The sequence below is a fragment of the Malaclemys terrapin genome, chromosome 15 (assembly GCF_027887155.1).
Source record: "Malaclemys terrapin pileata isolate rMalTer1 chromosome 15, rMalTer1.hap1, whole genome shotgun sequence".
NCBI lineage: Eukaryota > Metazoa > Chordata > Testudines > Emydidae > Malaclemys > Malaclemys terrapin.
Window position 1 is genome coordinate 34,311,494 of NC_071519.1, and position 14,155 is coordinate 34,325,648.

General features: G+C 41.0%; 1 protein-coding gene across 4 annotated transcripts in view; it reads left to right on the forward strand.

Annotated features, from left to right (window-relative positions):
• The window catches only part of KMT2A (lysine methyltransferase 2A), a 77,953-nt gene that overhangs the window by 40,776 nt on the left and 23,022 nt on the right, over nt 1-14,155 (forward strand). For 3 of the 4 annotated variants that reach the window (XM_054005230.1, XM_054005232.1, XM_054005233.1), the window contains exons 11-24: nt 1,605-1,751; nt 2,419-2,514; nt 3,536-3,656; nt 4,857-4,970; nt 5,715-5,899; nt 7,385-7,558; nt 8,465-8,575; nt 8,943-9,016; nt 9,467-9,660; nt 10,676-10,782; nt 11,483-11,620; nt 13,401-13,559; nt 13,861-13,978; nt 14,076-14,154. In XM_054005230.1, the coding sequence (XP_053861205.1) occupies nt 1,605-1,751; nt 2,419-2,514; nt 3,536-3,656; nt 4,857-4,970; nt 5,715-5,899; nt 7,385-7,558; nt 8,465-8,575; nt 8,943-9,016; nt 9,467-9,660; nt 10,676-10,782; nt 11,483-11,620; nt 13,401-13,559; nt 13,861-13,978; nt 14,076-14,154 (1,817 nt within the window). The remainder of the gene's footprint in view (nt 1-1,604; nt 1,752-2,418; nt 2,515-3,535; nt 3,657-4,856; nt 4,971-5,714; nt 5,900-7,384; nt 7,559-8,464; nt 8,576-8,942; nt 9,017-9,466; nt 9,661-10,675; nt 10,783-11,482; nt 11,621-13,400; nt 13,560-13,860; nt 13,979-14,075; nt 14,155) is intronic. The other variant, XM_054005231.1, reaches the window with a different exon arrangement.

The following is a 14,155-nucleotide window of genomic DNA, read 5'->3' on the forward strand; positions in this document are numbered from 1 at the left end:
GAACACAAATCTCATTGGAAGTCAGTGAGACTTAGATGCTTTTGAAAATTTTGCCTCACATGTGTCTCAGCCTGTTAAAGGTTTCATGCAGTAGGGGATATGTTTGTCCCTGAAAAAAATACCTGTAGTGCTTTGTGACCACCTAGACAGAACAGGACACCAGTTGAAACTTCTGAGTAGGGCTGTCAAACGATTACAAAAATTAATCGTGCGATAATTTGCACTGTTAAACAACATTAATAGAATACCATTTATTTAAATATTTTTGGCTGTTTTCTACATTTTCAAATGTGTAGATTTCAGTTACAGCACAGAATACAAAGTATACAGTGCTCACTTTATATTTATTTTTGATTACAAGTATTTTCACTATAAAAAAATGGTATTTTTTAGTTCACCTTATACAAGTACTATGATGCAATCTCTTTATCATGAAAGTTGAACTTACAAATGTAGAATTAATACTGTTTTATTTTTGAATGCAGTTTTTTTTCTACAGTGTAAAATTTTAAAGCCTGCAAGTCCACACAGTCCTACTTCTTGTTCAGCCAGTCGCTCAGACAGATAAATTAGTTTACATTTGCAGGAGATAATGCTGTCCACTTCTTGTTTACAATTTCATCTGAAAGTGAGAACAGGCGTTCATATGCACTCTTGTAGCTGGCGTCACAAGATATTTATGTGCCAGATGTGCTAAAGATTCATATGTCCCTTCATGCTTCAGCCACCATTCCAGGGGACATGAATCCATGCTGATGACAGGTTCTGCTCAATAACAATCCAAAGCAGTGCGGACCGATGCATGTTCAAAACAGAGCAGGGGGCATAAAATTCTCCCCCAAGGAGTTCAGTCACAAATTTAATTAGCACATTTTTTTTTTTTTTAATGATCATCATCAACATGGAAACATGTCCTCCGGAATGGTGGCCGAAGCATGAAGGGGCATACGAATGTTTAGCATATCTGGCACGTAAATACCTTGCAATGCTGGCTACAAAATGCCATGGAAATGCCTATTCTCACTTTCTGGTGACACTGTAAATAAGAAGAGGGCAGCATTATCTCCTGCAAATGTAAACAAACTTGTATGTATTAGCCATTGGATGAACAAGAAGTAGGACTGAATGGACTTTTGTAGGCGCTGAAGTTTTACATTGTTTTGTTCTTGACTGCAGTTCTGTAACAAAAAAAATCTACATTTGTAAGTTGCCGTTTCCTGACAAAGAAATTGCACTACAGTACTTGTATGAGGTGAACTGAAGAATACTATTTCTTTTGTTATTGTTTTTACAGTATAAATATTTATAATAAAAAATATACACTTTGATTTCAGTTACAACACAGAATGCAATATCTATGAAAATATAGAAAAACATCCAAAATATTTAATAAATTTCAGTTGGTACTCTGTTGTTTAACAGTGCAATTAAAACTGCGACATGGGTGCTTAAAGTGGTTTGTGTGTGAATTCCAGTGTAAAATATTTGAATGCAAATACTTGTTCTGTGAATTCTAAACCAGGGTTAGAAACAGAATAGAGAGCAGTTGGGTTTGGTTGAGAAGTCAACAGTGTTTGACATGCTGATGTTTTTCCCCCTTGTAGTTTGTGTATTGTCAGGTCTGTTGTGAGCCCTTCCACAAGTTCTGTTTAGAAGAGAGTGAGCGCCCTCTGGAGGACCAGTTGGAAAACTGGTGCTGTCGTCGTTGCAAGTTCTGTCATGTATGTGGAAGACAGCATCAGGCAACAAAGGTACTAAGAATAACAAATGTGATCATTTTGAGAGTGCTGTTTTCTTTGCCCATCATAGAATCATAAAATCATAGACTATCAGGGTTGGAAGGGACCTCAGGAGGTCATCTAGTCCATCCCCCTGCTCAAAGCAGGACCAATCCCCAACTAAATCATCCCAGCCAGGGTTTCGTCAAGCCTGACCTTAAAAACCTCTAAGGAAGGAGATTCCACCACCTCCCTAGGTAACCCATTCCAGTGCTTCACCACCCTTCTAGTGAAAAAGTTTTTCCTAATATCCAACCTAGACCTCCCCCACTGCAACTTGAGACCATTACTCCTTGTTCTGTCATCTGGTACTACTGAGAACAGTCTAGATCCATCCTCTTTGGAACCCCTTTCAGGTAGTTGAAAGCAGCTATCAAATCTCCCCTCATTCTTCTCTTCTGCAGACTAAACAATCCCAGTTCCCTACTTCCAGGAACTCTGTTTAGTTTAATTTATTTAAATCATTTAATATAGGACTGTATGTTTTGTGGGCTTAGTATTGGGATAAAGAACCTTTCAGTGCATGTGACAACATAGGATTGTCATTCTGCTGAATTCAGATTGACTAATTTACATATGACCTATTCCTGGCACACTGAATATTGAATCTAGTGTAAAATGGATTTTTGCATTTCTGTAGCAGTTGTTGGAGTGTAATAAGTGCCGAAACAGCTATCACCCTGAGTGCCTGGGACCAAACTACCCAACAAAACCCACCAAGAAAAAGAAAGTTTGGGTGAGTTTGCTCTGCTTGATTTATGGTCCTTAGGCGCTACCAGCCAAAGCTCAAGCTAGTCAAACTGCAGATCTTTGATACATGATGGGGTTTCTTAGAATTTGTAATTCTGTCATAGTCTATGTACAGCCTATTAAAGGGTGCTTACTGTTTTATAAGGTAAATTTGAAAAAGTTTTATTATTAAAGACTGGTTTTTGAATGCTCTCATGGTGAATGAACTCTCTAGCATTGTGTGAATGAAGAAGGACAGGGATACAAGAGGAGACATCTGTTTTTTAGCCGCTTTATGAATCCTCCTGAGCAAACTGTGTGGACAGGGCCAGGGAATTCCCTTATATTAGTAAGTAAACACATAAGATTCCATTCTGACATTACTGTCAGTAGACATCGGTATGGTGATGGGTGTGAATGGGATTAGTGTGCTAGACTGTTCCTTGTATTTCAGGTTGTTAGCTCTTTGGGGAAGGGACTGTCTTCCTCTGCACAGTGGCTAGCACATTTTGGATCCTACTGTAATATAAATAAGGGTTTTATGCTAGTATACCTATGGCTTTGTCAACTTTCTACATTAGCCCTGCCTAAAATAAGAGGTTGTACTGAATGTCTTAAGAATTTGGTCCTTGTCAAAACCATGGTTGTTTTTTGTTTGTTTGTTTGTTTTTCAAATTAAAGAAAGGTTTGAGATTAATTGTACCACAATTTCTAATGGCAAAAGTGCTAGACTAAAGCATATTTTTCTGTTGCATGGTCAGCTTTTTACCATAAGGAGGGAAGCATCTTCTCTGCTACCGACCTTGTCTGAAGTGAGGGAAATGCCTAGCCATCTAACATGGGCCCAGAGATGCATATATATGGGATTCATTCTCTCTCTCTCTCTCTCTCACACACACACTCACTCACTCACACACACACACACTCACACACACACGTTAAATAATAAAAATTGTGAAATGGCTCTTTAGAACCCTCAGAAGATAGCAAAGATGCTAACTCCTGTCAATCTCTGTCCCCTCTTACAGATCTGTACCAAATGTGTTCGCTGCAAGAGCTGTGGTTCAACAACTCCAGGCAAAGGATGGGATGCACAGTGGTCTCATGACTTCTCACTGTGTCACGATTGTGCCAAACTCTTTGCTAAAGGTACAAAACAGTTGCGGTTGCAACATTGTTTGTGGTGAATGTAGTTTGAAGCTATTCGCAAGGCGATCACCACCATTGTAAGGAAATGTTATCACAGACTGAAGTGATGGCCTATGAGGCAGTTGAGCAGTGTTGCTGATTCCAAGCTATAGTGCCACTCCAGTGTCATGGCCAAGAACCAGTGAAATCATAAACTATGGAAGCTTTTGGTATGTGAAATCAGGGGAAGTAGGGTTGCTTTTTACAGTGGTTAACCAAGGAAAGTCAACACTGCCTCTTAGTGACAGACTTTGGGACTTCCATATAATAAGCACTATAAATTGTTGCAGGGTTTATTTCAGAACTGTTGTCTAAAGATCCATACCAGCAGTGGAGAAGAGGCTACAAAATTTAAGACCGGATCATGGCCTGATTTAGACCATGTCTATATGTACAGCACTGCAGTGGTGCAGCTGTGCCAGGGCAACGCATGTGGTGAAGACGCTCTATGCCAACGGGACAGAGCTCTCCCGTTGTCATAAAAAAACTACCTCCATGAGCAGGATAAGCTATGTCAGTGGGAGACGCTCTCCTGCCAACATAGCGCTGTGCACATGAGTGCTTATGCTGGTGTAATTTATGTCACTCATGGGGGTGGAATATTCACACCTCTGAGCAACATAAGTTTTGCTGGCATGGGCTGTAGTGTAGACATAGCTAAAAAACCAAATACTTTGGGTTAGGTGACCTCTTCCTCTGTCTCCCATGTCAGTTCAGGATCTGAATCTAAGGGGTATGGATGATAAGGGGAGGGGTAAATGACTAGATCCTGGTAGGAAATTAAGTTTATCCCACTTGCCAGATTAGCAGGATAGGTTTTTCTGTCTTATTTTGCCTGTAGAAGTATATCTTTTTCTCTTTCTCACTTTTCCCTACAAAGCTATCTGGTCAGTCTTTTATTTTGTTACAAGTCTTGCAATAAAGGTAAAAATGTAGTGCCTTCTTATAGTGGAATTGTAAGACCCACATGGACTGTAGTGTATTTTTGTAGGCATTCTTATTTTTACTGTGTGTTGTAAGGGTAGAAGTAGGAGCAGTTTACATTTGTGCGGGAAGATTTCAGTGGGTTTGCTTCTCAGAAATATAGTAAGCAGCCAGACAGCCTTTGAGATGTGCATGCAGCAGCTGGAAGGATGATTGAAGGTCCTGGCTTATTTACAGGAAACTTCTGCCCACTCTGTGACAAGTGCTATGATGACGATGACTACGAGAGTAAGATGATGCAGTGTGGGAAGTGTGATCGCTGGGTCCACTCCAAATGTGAAAATCTTTCAGGTGAGGCAAATTGACTTTACTACTCAGCAGGCTCTCCTTGGCCCCTGGACCAATAATATGGCTGCATTAAAAGTTTCCATGTATGGATGTTGCCATTAGACTACAGGGATCAAATTGTAGACATTCCTCACTACTAGAGTGTATGTTGGGCGGTATTTTAAGAAAAATATTGATCTTCCTACAGTTGAACCCAGGTTTAATACTGACAGTTTTCTGCAAATTTTGATATCCTCCTTCACAAGCTACCTAACGTAATAGCACCGTAGCTGAGTTCCACAGTTACTCTCTATGCAAAGATCATAGAATCATAGAAGATTAGGGTTGGAAGAGACCTCAGGAGGTCATCTAGTCCAACCCCCTGCTTAAAGCAGGACCAATCCCAACTAAATCATCCCAGCCAGGGCTTTGTCAAGCTGGGCCTTAAAAACCTCTAAGGATGGAGGTTCCACCACCTCCCTAGGTAACCCATTCCAGTGCTTCACCACCCTCCTAGTGGAAAAGTTTTTCCTAATATCCAACCTAAACCTCCCCCACTGCAACTTGAGACTATTGCTTCTTGTTCTGTCATCTGCCACCACTGAGAACAGCCGAGCTCCATTGATTGTTGATGGGAAAGACTGGGTATCACTAGACAAAGCAAGTGTGGTATATAGAGTGGTTGCTTTTTTTTTTTTTGGCCTCTCCCTTTACCCCTTCTCTAGTTAAGCAGCTCAGGTTGTGTTTGTTACTTTTTTTTGTCTCCAGATGAGATGTATGAAATCCTCTCTAACCTTCCTGAGAGTGTGGCATACACTTGCATTAACTGCACAGAGCAGCACCCTGCCGAATGGCGGCTGGCACTGGAAAAGGAGCTGCAAGTTTCTTTGAAGCAGGTTTTAACAGCCTTGTTAAATTCCAGGACTACCAGTCACTTACTACGTTACAGACAGGTGGGTTCACCTCTGTGTTGAGCACAATTTTATGAGTTGCCCATCTCCAGATTGAGTTCTACTGTTGCTAGATGTCTTCTTTTGGGAAGTTGATTCATTGTACTTGATAAATCAAAGTATATGTAATTAAGTTTTTATTTTATATGGTAATCTACGTAGGTAGACATGAAGGATATATAATCTTTAAATTAGTGTAGGACAAGTGGTGTTTTAGGGAGAGGGGGAATTTGGGACTTCAGCAGTAACAATGTCTCTGACTGAGGGTGGAGACTTTATGGTTGTAAAAAGTTGTCAGACTTGTGGAAATGAATTTGTGTTCCCACAGCTGATCACTGCCCTTTGCACGTGAACAAGCGGCTACTTGCGCCCATGCTAGGAAATGTAATAAAGTGTGAAAATCCTTGCAGAGGTGCCGGGGAATTGCCCCTGTGTAGTTCACAAAGCTGTGTTTTATGAATTGGGTCTTGTTGCTGCTTAAATTCAGCAGTGAAATTTCGGAATGTATTCATTTTAAGCTCTGCTGCCGAATGATTTTGCTTTCCTGTCCAGGCATCGTTATGCATGTGTTTTTTGCCAAAGTTCTGGGATAGCCTCCCTTTTGTGCACAGTACGGTTGAATTGCAATAATGGGATAATAAAATATCAAAACTTTCCACATATGCTTATCATTTCCTGTGTGAAGTGACACTGTGGAACTAGGTTATAGGGCAGTGGAAGTTTAGGTCTCTTGTTTTGTATTCCCTACTCTGCCACTGTGCAACCCAGGATAAGTCCCTTCCCCACTCTGCCTCATTTTATCCTTCTGTAAAATGGAGTCTGATTACTTACCACACAGGATGACAATAGGCTTAATTAACGTTTATAAATCACTTTGAGTAACAGCACTGTACAAGTACAAAGTATTACGTGAAGGCAGGGTGTTCCGCAGGCATGTATTTGTGTGGCTGCATTTCTGAATGGTCTGAAAATTGGTCCAAAACTTTGGCAGCTTGCCAGAAAGTTATTTTGTACAGCACAATAGGTGAGCATGTTATTTTGGATAAAAATGATCAGTTCATGCCTTAAGAAGGAGTCTAAATTAGACACTAAACAGAAAGAGATAATAAATAGGAGGGCGTGAGCGAGGGGAAAGAATAAAGATTATGACCGTGAAATAGCAAAAGGAATTATTATTATAGATTGCACAACATTCTAATTCCACAGTGAATTATTTAATACAGTTTGGTGACCATGTCTGAATGAGGCGTAAGGGTAGAAGTCAGCAGTAGGAATCAGTTTAAAAAGAGAGAGATTTTTCCCATTTATTTTTTTGAGGAGGACTCAGAGCTTTGTCCATTGAGCCTACTGTTCTTCCTACTAACATGTGACTTTGTTTTGTCACCTGTCTTCATTTCTGCAGGAAAAAGTTAGTGCCTGTAAGTGTGACTCTCACTCAGTATAACGCTGGATATAGAATGTTTGTCCTTTTCCTTTGAATGTTAACAGGCAGCCAAACCACCGGATTTAAATCCTGAGACAGAAGAGAGTATCCCATCCAGAAGTTCTCCCGAAGGTCCAGATCCTCCTGTTCTAACAGAGGTCAGCAAGCAGGAGGAGCAGCAGCCTCTGGACCTGGAAGGAGTGAAAAGAAAAATGGATCAAGGAGGTTACACTTCCGTGGTATGTCAAAGTTAGGGGGTAACTTCTCATTCTTGTTATAATTGCTCAGTTATAATAAATCCCCTTTTCTGGTGACTATAACGCCATCTTTGTGAAGTAGCTCATAGAATGCCTAAGTCCGATCTTTATTGAACAAGGAAACTTTTAAAAATATTAAATAATATTAAAGGGAAGCCTTTAAAATATTAAATTTACACCATTTTGTTGCATGTTCTTTTACACTGAGAAGGCATTTAGTTACAATTATTTCTGTTGCTGGTGAAAAATCTGTATCCAAGAAAACAGGAGAGGATACCTTTTGTGTGTTACTTCTACCTAAATATATATATAGCTCAGTGACTTCATTGATTTTGTTTTCATCTGAGTTCTCTGGAAATTAATTATTCATATTTAGAAGGAAGAGAGTCTTGGGAGCAGTATATGTAAAAATGCTAATATAACTGAATCAGTTTGCTATGTAAGGAACCAGCATTGAATAATGTGATAATCTTACCAATTTTATTTTTTTCAGAAGCTTTTTCATTTTAAGATAATCTTGCCTTTGAATGTATATTCTATTTCCACTGCAACCACAGGCCGTGTGTCTTTAAAATAACCGCAAAACTTGACCAAGACACTGTATAAAATGACAGTTTAGTTACCTCATAAGATCCATTTTGACTTTGGTTTTGCTTCTCTTGGTATTGGGTGAGGGAAAATCATGTAAAGTTCCACATCACTTAGAAGCAACCCCACCAGTCAATTCGCAAATCATTGTGCAACTTGAGGTGTAAAGGGGGCAAGATCTGAGCTTTTGAGGAGGAGCATCCCATTCCGTGGGGGCTTACCGTGCAGACTAAGAATTTGGAGATGGCGCAGGTGTGCAGAAGAGGGTAACGTTGATATGAACTGTGTGTTTTCTTGTAGTTGGAATTTAGTGACGATATTGTGAAGATTATTCAAGCAGCCATTAATTCAGACGGAGGGCAACCTGAAGTTAAAAAAGCTAATAGCATGGTCAAGTCCTTCTTTATTCGGGTGAGGAATACAGTTTATTTTTAAATGCTGCTTTCTACGTAATTACCTCTTTGTTTTAAAATTTAAAAAAATAAAAATAAAAAAAAAAGTTTGTCCCTTGATTCCCAAACTTCCAGATTAGCTGTTTGTGCTGCCACTGGAATTCAGAGTTCATCACATTCTGTGTACTTAGCATCTTTCTGGTTAAGCTATTGGTTGGTTGGCTGTCCTTGGGAAATAAGTTAGTACCTTGGCACAGTTCTCAACCTTAATGAAGTCTTCTTGACTGACCTGAGATCTGCACATTTGCTGTGGATTTTGGATGAATTTCTTTGATCTTTTCATTAATATTTTCTTATATTCTAATTTAGCGTTGTTTTTATTTCAGCAAATGGAGCGTGTTTTTCCATGGTTCAGTGTAAAAAAATCCAGGTTTTGGGAGCCAAATAAAGTAACAAGCAAGTAAGTAACTGTTCTGTATCCAGAAGCAGCACCCTGCAGTTTGTCAGCTGTCAAAGCAAAAAAAGAACAAGACATGCTGTTACTTAGTAGTAAAAAAAAAAACCAAACAGTCAAATTCCCAGATGGGTTTATTGGATGCATTTTGTGCTTCTGAAGCTGAGAGACTAAAAGCATGATATAGAGCCTGGTTTTGTGTGTGCTGATGTGGTGTGAGCTGCCCTCTGTCTAGCATCGCCTTCGTTCTGTGTTTATATCATCCCTGAAGGAAACAGATGACAGCAACACAAATGTTGAAATGTAACTGATTGGTAGTAGTGATTAGTTGAGAGCAGAATACAGGTTTTAAGTATTGAAAGGAACTGTAACTGGATACAGACTGTAGGTTGTTTACAGTATCCAGGTCACTTGGTAGAGCCAGGTCTGACCGTTGACTCCTCTTTACATTTTCAGCAGTGGGATGTTGCCGAATGCAGTGCTGCCCCCTTCACTTGACCATAATTATGCTCAGTGGCAAGAGCGTGAAGAGAATAACCACACTGAACAGCCCCCTTTGATGAAGAAAATCATTCCAGCTCCAAAACCCAAAGGGCCTGGAGAACCAGATTCACCAACTCCGCTGCATCCGCCGACACCACCTATCTCTAGTAAGAAACCAGATCCCTGTAGAGGTGACCCAAACCCTGATGTGCCCATCCTTCTCCAAAATCTTCAGAGCCAAGGGGTAGACTGTATTAGCTCCACACAGGGACTTGTACATGTTCATTCTTTGAGAGAATTCTTGGGTGTATTTGAATAATCTGTGAATGGTTTCATGATCTCTTGCTAGTTCAGCCCTTATCAAGCAATCAGCATATTTGCTGTTTGCCGGAACTGATTGAGGCACATCCAGGATCCTGGCAGCTCCACTCAAATAAACTGGGCACAAGGGCGGCTGTAGGGAGAGGAGAAGAGGGCAGCAGGACCTAGGCTGCTGGGGTGGGAGGCAGAGAGGAGAATGGCAGGGACGCGATACAGAAGGCAATATGAAGTTGCAGAGCAGTGCCAGGGGCAGAAGAAGAACAGCTCCATTAAGGACACCAGGAGCTGCAAGGATAGTCACCACAAGCGAGATCAAAGGAGGCTCCAGTTGGTCATGGGAGCAGCCCTATATCATGGGACTATTACACAGGAAGCCTCAGCCCTTGGGGTGGTGTCTGTCTTTTCTTCATCCTTTTTTCTCTCCCTGCCCATGAGGAGGGGGAGGTCAGGGGACTAGGTGTGAGACCTGACATTCTACTGGTCCCTCTACCTGTTTCTTCTGGGTCAGGAAGAGACAAATACATAGAAATGCCTGGCTTGAAAGGAGGCTGCAAAGGAACACCTTAAAAGAACTTAACCTGAACAGTTGTCTGGGATTCCTCTGCTGAGCCATGGCCAGTATCATGTTCATTTCTCCCCAGAAAGTGGCCCTGTAGCCCCTGAGGTCTGCCTTACTGACCCTGCTCTTTGGTTTGAAACATTCAGGCTAGTAATGAAAGCTGCATATGCTGCTATTTGACTCTTCTACATTTGTGCACTTAAAACTCTTAAACTGACAAGTTTTCTAAATAAGTATTTCCCTCCCCCACTCTCTCTTTAAGAACCAGTTGCCAAGAATAAACTTTTTCTTTTTGCTATAAGGCTCTGATAGAAGCCGGGAGGATAGCCCTGAACTTAATCCACCTCCTGATGTGGAAGACAATAGGCAGTGTGCACTCTGTCTGAAATATGGTGATGATAGTGCTAACGTAAGTATCTGCACAACACTCTCTCTATAATAGTGACAGACTATGATGATGGATTGTCCTTTTGAGCTGCCATTGGTAACAGGATAGATGCTTACTGATTTCTCTGGTCATAGTTAATATTAAAGTAGTATTGCTTGCATTAGGTCAAAAAAACCTTTTTCTTTAAGCCTGGTTTGTTCTGATCAGGAGTGTGGTTTGGTTTTAATTCCAAATTTAATTTAAATTTTTTTATTTTTTTTTTATTTTTTTGGCATTTTGTTACGAGTTCACGAAATAATGCATAGAGGGAAATTATGAGCTGCATTTATTTCCGATGAAATTTCTGATTCTGGGACAGACAGAAAACCTGTAGAAACAAAAGTTTAATTTTTCAGCTTCCAATAGCACATTGAGTACTATGGAGCATATAACAGGTTAAAATTGGAGCTTAACTACTATTTAGGCTGTCCTTTTTTTAAACTAAGATTACTGCTAATTTGCTAAACTTCCTTTTTGGGTGGATTGAAATCCAGTGCAAGTGGAAGTTTGCTGGGATCTTTGTGCATTGCTGTACCTTAGGACAGTGGTTTTCAACCTTTGTTGAAATGTCTAAGATTTCGAAAGGAGTGCACACCTCCCAGGAGTCTGCAAATGAAAAAAGATTGAAAACCACTGTCCTAAGGAATCTTTGAAAAACTATTTATTACATGTTTTTCTTTAGGATGCTGGACGTCTCCTGTACATTGGCCAGAATGAATGGACACATGTAAACTGTGCTCTATGGTCAGCAGAAGTGTTTGAGGATGATGATGGGTCTCTGAAAAATGTACACATGGCTGTGATCAGAGGGAAGCAGTTGGTGAGTATAAGCAACTGTGGCTTGGTTAGGGTTGAGACTGGAGTCCATCTAAAGGAATTCTTGTGGGTTTTTTCCCTCCTCTCCCTTCCTATTATTAATGTAAGTTTTACCACTGTCTGTAACATAGAGTATGTTCCCTAACTAGTCCTTCGGCTGGTTGGCATTTGAAAGTCTACTTTTCATCCTGATGCAGTGTGAACTCCTGGTATAGAAAAATGTTGGAGACCAAAGGGTTAATTTGCTTGTAATAGGAGGGCAACACTTTATGGACTCAGAATTTTACAGGGGAATCTCCTATGAACAAATTCTTTGTGAGTTCAGCACTTAAGAACCATGGCAGCGATGAGGGATGTCAATTGCACAGCTAAATGTTGCACTAAAATATGAAATGTATAACTACATACTGCACTGTGACTCCCTTCTGAGAACAAACGTTACTACATGACCGCAGGAAGGGGGATCAAAGCCTGAGCCCAGACAAGCCCCACTGCCCCAGGCGGAGGGTCCAAAGCTTGAGTCTCACAACCCGGGCTTGGGCTTTAGCCCCAGGCCACAGCAAGTCTAACACCAGCCCTGGCAACCCCATTAAAATGGGTCCACTTTGGGGTCCTGACTCACAGTTTGAGAACTGCTGCTATATATAGTTAGGACTTTCTGGTTCATCTCTGTCTGCATTTGCCTTTAGCAGGGAGGGATAGCTCAGTGGTTTGAGCATTGGCCTGCTAAGCCCAGAGTTGTGAATTCAATCCTTGAGGGAGCCACTTAGGGATCTGGGGCAAAATCAGTACTTGGTCCTGCTAGTGAAGGCAGGGGGCTGGACTCGATGACCTTTCAAGGTCCCTTCCAGTTCTAGGAGATAGGATATCTCCATTAATTTAATTTAATTTTAATTTATTTAAAAATTTGATTCTAGTGAGGCTTGGGTAAGAGAGAGACGCTATTCCTAGATCAAAATTCCAGGATAACTGGGCTGAAGAGTGTTAGTTCAAAATAAGTTATTGACTGAGCCAAAATGGCTGCTTGCCATTTGCGGATGTTCATAAAATCCAGGATAGGTTGGTTACTCTTTAGAGATCTCGCCTACAGAGAGAGACATCATCATAAACTCTGCAAAAGGTTTTTCTAAATTCTGACCAGACTTGGAAAATGGAGTAACCTTCTTATTGTGACACAGTGGCTGCTTTCTTTCTAGAAGAAAGGAAATGGGGCTGAAGGCAATTGCACAAATCAAATTGAAGTAATCTGGCCAAATCTTGGTATTGCATCATTTCCCCCTAAACAATGGTTTTCATATTAAAGCTTCAAAAATAGTGATACATTGTGCCTGTATTTTGGCCAGCAGCAAGCCCTACAGGGGGGAGTAGTTGGCATTTCTAGGTCAGGGGTGCACATGCACAATGGTGCAGGCTTCATCCAAGCATACCTGTGTGGTTCTTGGCCTGAAGAATAAGCAGGATAACCTCTCTGTGGATTTTGAGGGATCCAAAGTTTAGGTGGAAAATAGTATGGTCTTCAGGGAATTTTCCTCTTTCTCCACTGCAACCGCCCCAGCCCCTCCCTCCCCCGCCCCACCGCGCACACATGTGCGCTGTCTCCTGTGGATGGGTTTTTGGATGTGAGCCTATGCAAAATAACTCATTGTATAATTTTTGACTTTCATTAACATAAGCTCATTCAAAGTCTAACCCCCTTTTTCAGTCTGTGAAAGAAACGAATGATAGTGACATGATGATTTGTTCGAAAAGACGTCTCTGTAATTTTCCATGTTTTGGCTTTGTAGAGATGCGAGTTCTGCCAAAAGTCAGGCGCCACAGTAGGCTGCTGTCTTACTTCCTGCACTAGCAACTATCACTTCATGTGCTCCCGAGCCAAGAACTGTGTCTTTCTGGATGATAAGAAAGTGTACTGCCAGCGGCATCGTGACTTGATCAAAGGAGAGGTGAGATCACACTCTCATACCCCTTTTTGTCCAAGGCTTGGAAGAACTGTAGCAATAAGCATTTTTATTTCTTAAAAGGTTTAGGTGAATGTCCTCTTCATGAAAGTAAGGATCTGACACACCAGTGGGCAAGAGAGGTTAGTGATGTGACTAACAGCTCTGGATAGGTGTGGCAAGTGCTGTACAAGTCTCCACACAGCCCCATCTGAGAGACCAAATCAAGTATCCGTTGAGCGAGGCTGGGTGAAACATGCATGTTTCCTTTAAAATTAATGTGTTGCTCGGGGGGTTCTTGCTCTAGGTGGTACCGGAGAATGGGTTTGAAGTTCTTAGAAGAGTTTTTGTGGACTTCGAAGGGATCAGTTTGAGAAGAAAATTTCTTAGTGGCCTGGAGCCAGAAAACATCCACATGATGATTGGTAAGGCCTGTGTCTCTTAGCGGTTGTTCTATCTTTTGGTGCTGGAATCTGATCTCCTCTCTCTTCTAGAACTCTTCTTATCCTCTTTCTGGTTTAGGTTCAATGACTATAGACTGCTTAGGAATTCTGAATGATCTGTCAGACTGTGAAGACAAGCTGTTCCCCATTGGTTATCAG